The sequence below is a fragment of the Papaver somniferum genome, chromosome 11 (genome assembly GCF_003573695.1).
Source record: "Papaver somniferum cultivar HN1 chromosome 11, ASM357369v1, whole genome shotgun sequence".
Classification (NCBI taxonomy): domain Eukaryota; kingdom Viridiplantae; phylum Streptophyta; class Magnoliopsida; order Ranunculales; family Papaveraceae; genus Papaver; species Papaver somniferum.
Genome location: NC_039368.1, coordinates 24363266 through 24370662, shown reverse-complemented (window position 1 = coordinate 24370662; position 7397 = coordinate 24363266). Strand labels below are relative to the sequence as shown.

At 39.2% G+C, this 7397-nt stretch overlaps 1 protein-coding gene across 1 annotated transcript; it reads left to right on the top strand.

Moving 5' to 3' along the window:
- Positions 1 to 258: 258 nt before the first annotated feature.
- LOC113320615 (probable leucine-rich repeat receptor-like protein kinase At5g49770) lies at positions 259 to 6620 on the top strand. The gene is made up of 19 exons (XM_026568521.1): positions 259 to 706; positions 1683 to 1803; positions 1919 to 1990; positions 2143 to 2217; positions 2339 to 2410; positions 2511 to 2672; positions 2775 to 2849; positions 2928 to 2999; positions 3116 to 3187; positions 3281 to 3349; positions 3474 to 3548; positions 3653 to 3724; positions 3825 to 3959; positions 4077 to 4549; positions 4642 to 4791; positions 4888 to 5027; positions 5122 to 5338; positions 5447 to 5682; positions 5932 to 6620. The coding sequence occupies exons 1-19, from the start codon at positions 622 to 624 to the stop codon at positions 6427 to 6429; spliced, it is 2871 nt and encodes a 956-aa protein (XP_026424306.1). The 5' UTR covers positions 259 to 621; the 3' UTR covers positions 6430 to 6620.
- Positions 6621 to 7397: the final 777 nt, after the last annotated feature.

The following is a 7397-nucleotide window of genomic DNA, read 5'->3' as shown; positions in this document are numbered from 1 at the left end:
TTTAAAAAAAAAACGTCAAAAAACACGTTTTATTCCTATATAACGCGTTTTTGACCCAAAACGTGCTCACACCCGTCAAAACACGTTATAACGGTCACGTCTAGTACCTGTGACCTGGACCGTGACCCGTTTTTCGAACCTTGAGCACATCTCAATCAGTTTTATATTATTACAAGAGCGATAAAGGAGAAGAAATGATGAAATATTTGAAGATCCATACAAAGGTCATAATATAGTCAAGTTTGCCTTCAAAGACACGGGAAAATAAGTGAAAATAACAAGATTTTCTTACCAGCTGCCTAGTATACCACCCAACTACAGCATGATGATTATAATTTCATGAAATTCTCTCTCTTTCATTCTTAAAGATATTCAACCACTAGAGACAGTGGTATAGGGAGACACAGAGAGCGATTCTGATGTTGATTGGTTTCAAACATACATATTCATATTGAAGGAGATAGCAAGACCGAAGTTATTACTGGTTCAATTATTTCAGAGATCATTAAAAGGGTTTATCAAGAACTAGTTCTGTACCTGTGGTAATGGTGGGTTGACTTTGAGTTGCGTATTTTGGCCGGCGTATCGGAATCTTTGTCTGTTCTATTACTCCGTCAATTAATGGCGGCAATTCAGCTGCTCATCTTTCTGTTATTCTGTTCTACACCAGCACTTCTAGTTCATTCAATTACAGATGGCAGTGATGGTAAAGTAGACTCACCTGTTAGACCTTAAGCACCTTTTTGTTTTTCATATGTATTTGTCTTCTTTCGTATATGTTGAATTCGTCAATTACGAGGTCCTTCTACCTTCTACATTCAAATATATGTTCCTGCATAAGATGTGGACACTATTGTTAAAATCATCCAACACATTTGTAACACCAACAAGGCATGATTTCACTAAATCCAGTTTCGACATATATCATTAGCTCGGCTAACTATCAGTTTCATTGAGATCTGAGATGTTTTGCAATGAATAGTTTTTGAAAGGAAAGTTATGAGCTCAGGCAGCTATTGTCCTAAGAAACAATTTTTCAAGATAATAACCCACACAGCAATCTTGTATATAGTAGCTCAGAACGGAATTTAGCGTCCTATATAATATCTGTTGAACTTCCTTAGTTTAACAGTAGAGAGGTGAAACTGAATCTAAAAACAATTTTACCCGATGAATATGTCTTGGGTAGTAAGTGCATGCAATAAGCAGGAATACAAACTTCAGTGTTTCAGGCCAAAGCTCTTCTTTGTGCCCCTACAATCAGTTGTGTCCTTTTACAAGTTGGTTTATATTTTGGCAGTTCTCTCACAGCGTTTTCAATCTTCCCCATATATTATTCCAGAAGCACAAAAATTATCTAATTTGGAAATTGTGACTATTGAAACTGTTAAATCAATTTAGCGTATCAAGGGAATTAGTCTGAGTATATAAAGCATCCATGATCAAATTATTCAAAAAACAAACTTAGTAAAGTTCACTCTGACCACTTGCATCTCCTCTAGTCGACAGTGGATAAACGCTTTGTTGGTGGATATAACATGACTTTCTGCTAAATATGGAAACAAGTTAGTTCACAGGTTATGCAAAGGTGCCTATACCTTTTAACTTTAAAGGTTCAACAAACAAACGAGAAAAAATAGTTAACATAGAAAGAACTAAACTGAAAATGTGTTGGACTGCAGTTGCGGTGCTCCAATCTTTGAAGAATAATTGGGAGAACTCACCACCAAATTGGAACTCAGATGATCCTTGTGGTACTCAGTGGGATGGCGTTGGCTGCACTGGTTCAAGGATAACTTCACTGTGAGATCCCTTATTTTTTTCAGTCACAGTGTCAGCATAAACTGGTTTTTCATTTGTAGTCCTCTTCTTATAACTTAATCATCCTCTTGTCTCTGTTTTATTAACGATCTTTCAGGGGATTATCCAGCATGAACCTCAAAGGTAGACTAAGTGGTGACATTGGAGGACTCTCTGAATTGAGATCATTGTGAGTTTGGGTTTCCTTTCTTCTTCTTCTTAATATTCAATTGCCAGTGGAGTTCGGAACAGAAAAGGAAATGAAATTATGTAAGTTCACATTCAAAAGAAGATACGAACCCTATCTAACTTATGCCAATTGGTTCATACCGACTGTTGCAGGGACTTATCGTTCAACCCTGACCTGACCGGTTCTCTCACAGCACAGATAGGAGATCTACGAAAGCTCAACCTTTTGTAAGATTTGAAAGGCTGGATAGTGATTGCTACTGTCCTTTATTTTTCATTTCCTTTTCAGTTATGTTATTTAGTGGTCTTATGATGATTGGATTTCTTTATAATAATTGACATCTTACAGGATCCTAGCTGGCTGTGGCTTCACCGGTAGCGTACCAAAAGAAATAGGCAATCTAGCACAACTGACCTTCTTGTAAGACCTCTGAAAAGATGACCCAGTTCTTCCTTAATGTTATCAAGGGGATAAAATCCCAGGGATATGAATAAAAAATTTAAGAATTTCCTTTTCTCAGGGCATTGAATTCGAACAACTTCAGCGGGGATATACCTCCTAGCTTGGGTAAACTCACCGAACTTTACTGGTTGGATCTGTCAGATAATCAGATCAGAGGATCTCTCCCGGTCTCAAACGGTAGTCAACCAGGCTTGGATCTTCTCCTCAAGGCAAAGCACTTGTGAGTATCGAACACCTGAAAGCCTTTCCTAAGAAAGAATCAAAAGCTCCTTCCCCGCGTTTAATAAATAACTGACGTTACAAGCAACCACTGAATTTGCAGTCATTTCAACAAAAACCAGCTATCCGGTCCCATCTCGGAACAGCTTTTCAACTCCAGTATGGTTCTGATACACATGTAAGCATACTCACGTTACAATATTATCAGCTTCTCATTCTCGCTTATGCTAAGTAGCTAGTGCTTCTGTGCCCGCAGATTATTAGACGGGAACCAAATAACCGGGAACATCCCAGACTCAATTACACAGGTTTCTAATCTTGAGGTTCTGTGAGTACCTTTCCTGCAACTCTTGCTTTATATTACCTCGTGTTTTTTAAACTCATTTCTCTTTCCTGTTTTTCCCAACCGTATCAATTAACAAATAAAGATCTTTTCTGCAACAGTCGACTTGATAGAAATAAACTGAGCGGTCCAGTACCATCAAAGATTAACAGTCTCACAAAACTTGGCGAACTGTGAGTTTTCTATTCTTTTTTCCTAGTAATTAGTGCACAATTACTAGTGTTATAACTTGCTGGTGATTGACGTCGAATGCTGTTTCTTTTCAGGCATTTAGCAAACAATTCTCTGAATGGCGCAGTACCTGATCTAACTGGTTTGACTTCACTCAACTATGTGTAAGAAGGAACATGAAAATTCATGTCATCTATGAATGACTGTCACAACTTCATTTTAATTTTATTGGTGTTCCTTTTGCCATGTAAACTGACAAGCTTCCACTGTGGTATATATTCATCTCAGGGACTTGAGTAACAATGATTTCGATTTATCAGAACCTCCAAAGTGGTTTTCTACAATTGAATCTCTTACCACTCTGTGAGTTTTCAATATCCACTTCAGAGTGTGAATTATAAGTCGATGACGAGTTCCTTAAATGATTAAACAGTCTAATAAAAATATTTTTTGCCCTTGGTGATCAGAGTAATGGAAAATGGGAATCTTCAGGGTCCTTTGCCAACAAAGCTATTCAGCTTTCCCGAGTTACAACAAGTGTGAGTTTTGGGATACTTGATGAATAAGATGATATATTAGGTTTTGAAAATATTTTCCCACACCAAGGAATAATATTAACCTTTGTTATACCTTCGACAGGAAGCTGAAGGGGAATCTACTTAACGGCACTCTAGATTTGGGCAACAGCATCAGCCAACAACTACAGCTTGTTGATTTGCAGAACAACCAGATTAGCTCCGTAAATCTAGGCCCTGGATACAGAAACCCTCTAATGTGAGAGTTTGTCTTAGTAGCCAGTTATATGCATTTACAACTTGGTCCATATAAGCAAGTTCTTTTTAGGTGTTGTTTCCCTAAACGATTTCATTCTTACTAATTAATCTAATGCAGACTTGTAGGAAATCCGGTATGCAACGGTAGTCTTTCAAGTACAGAATTCTGTCAGCTTCATCAAGCACTGAAAACACCCCCCTACAGCACCAGCCTGGCGAAAAATTGTAAACCCTGTCCTACTAATCAAAGGTTCAGTCCTGCAAGTTGTGATTGTGTCTTTCCATATGAAGGGAAATTTATTTTCAGAGCACCATCCTTTCGTGATGTGACAAATGCCACTTTGTTCGGCAAACTGGAAAGCGATCTGTGGTCGAAACTTGGCCTAGAACCTGGTAGTGTGTCCCTCGACAGTCCAGAATTCGATAAAGATGACTACCTTCAAGTGGAGTTGGCTCTCTTTCCTTCTTCTCGCAAGTATTTTAGCAGACCCGAGATATCGAGGTTTGGGTTTAATCTCACCAACCAAACATTTAAGCCTCCTCACGAGTTTGGGCCATACTTGTTCAAAGCGGTTCCTTATGAATTTCAAGGTATCAATAACATCTTTACCAATGAACAGACTTAGACATATGGGTTATTCTGATAGAGGATTGACAGAAAAAGCAACCAAAAAATGTTTCAGGTACAGGAGGGACTAAAATAGGCATTGGAGTGATTGTTGGAATAGCAGTTGGCAGTTTTATTCTGCTCCTTGCCCTTGCTGGAGTGGCAATCTATGCCATCCGGCAAAAGAAGCGGGCAGAAGAAGCAATTGAATTAAATAAACCATTTGGTAATGTGTAACAGCTAACGACAACTGATTGACAATTTGCTACTATTATGAACCTCTAGATTCTAACTAATTCAGATTATCTTCTCTACTTAACAGCATCCTGGGCTCCAAGTGGTAAAGATAGCGGTGGTGCCCCGATATTAAAGGGGGCCAGATGGTTTTCATACGAAGAATTAAAAAAATGCACCAACAATTTCTCGGACACCAACGAAATTGGATCAGGGGGATACGGGAAAGTGAGAATCCCATTTCTTCGAGTTTCATGAGACACGAATGTAAATATCTTTGAATACTGCATAGCTTAACTGAGTGCATTTCTATTTGGTACAGGTTTATAGAGGAATACTCACTGGCCAAGAGATTGCAATCAAAAGAGCTCAGCAGGGATCAATGCAGGGGGCGCATGAGTTCAAAACTGAAATTGAGTTGCTTTCAAGGGTTCATCACAAGAACCTTGTTGGCCTTGTGGGATTCTGTTTTGAGCAGGGAGAACAAATGCTGGTCTATGAGTTTATGCCTAATGGGACACTAAGAGAGAGTTTGTCAGGTAATTTCTTCAACCTCAACTAGTTGTTTTTCCTTTTCTTTCGGACATGCTGGGTTTGCCTGCCCTTTCAAAATCCACTAAACATTATGGTGTAATTATCAATTGTAGCGAGATCCGGCATTTATTTGGACTGGAAAAGAAGACTTCGGATCGCTCTGGGCTCCGCTAGAGGACTGGCATATCTTCATGAGCTTGCGAATCCACCCATAATTCACAGAGATATCAAGACTACCAATATCCTTCTAGATGCAAATTTAACTGCCAAAGTTGCAGATTTTGGCCTGTCAAAGCTAGTACAAGATACTGAAAAGGGGCATGTATCGACTCAAGTAAAAGGCACGCTGGTTAGTGCTACTACACCTACCAAACCTTTCACAATTTTACTGAGTTTTGTGCAGCATGTTGTGATATCGTCATGCATAGTAGACTCGAAGTCAAGCATCTCTAAATAAATATGCATCAGAAACTGTAGCTTTAAAACAGTAAAACCATATTCTCTCAAACGTAGTTCTATAAGTCATTCCGGAAATATGTAATGAAATCCTAAAATCAAAGAAGTAATTTTCTGTCTCGTTGTGTATTTTCTGTTGCAGGGTTATTTGGATCCTGAATATTACATGACTCAACAATTAACAGAAAAAAGCGACGTTTACAGTTTTGGGGTAGTAATGCTTGAGCTGATAACAGCTAGACAGCCAATAGAAAAGGGAAAGTACATTGTTCGAGAAGTAAGGATGGCAATGAACAAGACTGACGCACATCACTATGGCCTATCGGAGATAATAGATCCCAGTATCAAAAATATAGGTCACCTTATAGGTTTTGCAAGTTTTCTGGAATTGGCAATGAGATGTGTTGAAGAAACGGCGGCAGAGCGTCCAACAATGGGCGACTGTGTAAAAGAGATTGAAGCTATTTTACAAAATGATGGGGTGGCCACAGACTCCGCTACATCATCTGCAACAGATTTTGGAGCTTCAAAGGGAGTCCCTCGCCATCCTTACAATGAATCTCTACCAAGAAAAGATATCACTGACAGTGAATCTTTTGAATACAGTGGTGGAATCTCAGCAACAATAGAGCCGAAATAGCAACACGGTTTTACCCTTTCCCATAAGCAAATTGTTTTCTCCTATCACTATTTGTTTGCCGTGTGAATCCTTAAAGAAAATCATACTACAAGATGAAAATTGCACAAGCCACCAAATTATCTTATATGTGTATTTTCATCTTCTTCTCTGTATCAATATTCAAGTATCGATCCAACTTATATTCATTTGCACTCCTCGTGATGTAATTATTGTCAACAATAGGGCTGCACAAGACCCGCCCACGATACCCAAACCCACCCGTACCCGCTAAATCCGTGGGTTTTTAATCCATACCCGCCCGTTGTGGGTGCGGGGTTGGTTATGGAAAAAAACACCCGCTGTCTGTGGGTGCGAGGTTGGTTTAAGCTAATACCCGCCCATACCCGCCCAAAAAACCCGCAGATTATATACCATTAGATAAAACTAATCCTAGTCGTCTATTATGAAACCCATATACTAGTAGATAGGATAACTGATAACCCTCATTCACTTTCTACACTCTTCTTTCTGTTCGGCCTCTCCTCTTCTTCCTCATCAGTTCTTCTTCTTCACCTACGAACGACAATTACCAGAAATCTTCACCAGAAATCGACAACAACTTTGAATCTTCACCAGAAATCGACAACAATCGAAAAATCAACAGATTCAACACTTAATCTTCATCTGTGAACTTCCTAGATATGAATATTTTGGGGGTTTTGGTTTTTTTTTTCTCACTTAATCAAGGAGAATAGAAGTTACTCTAAATACTTGAATATAAAGCGGGTTTAAACCCGTGTAAACCCATACCCGCCCAACCCGTAGCGGGCGGGTAACAAAACCCGCCCGCTGTTTGTGGGTGCGGGGTTGGTTATGAAAAAAAAAAACCGCAGTCTGTGGGTGCGAGGTTGGTTTTAGCTTATACCCGCCCATACCCGCCCATGTGCAGCCTTAGTCAACAAGGAGATTTTGTTTTATTTTGATCAGTG

Coding starts and splice junctions, on each gene's coding strand:
- LOC113320615 (XM_026568521.1), top strand. CDS start 622: ATGGCGGCAATTCAGCTGCTCATCTTTCTGTTATTCTGTTCTACACCA. Junction 3,549..3,652: donor ATTGAATCTCTTACCACTCT/GTGAGTTTTCAA, acceptor CTTGGTGATCAG/AGTAATGGAAAATGGGAATC. Junction 3,960..4,076: donor GGATACAGAAACCCTCTAAT/GTGAGAGTTTGT, acceptor AATCTAATGCAG/ACTTGTAGGAAATCCGGTAT.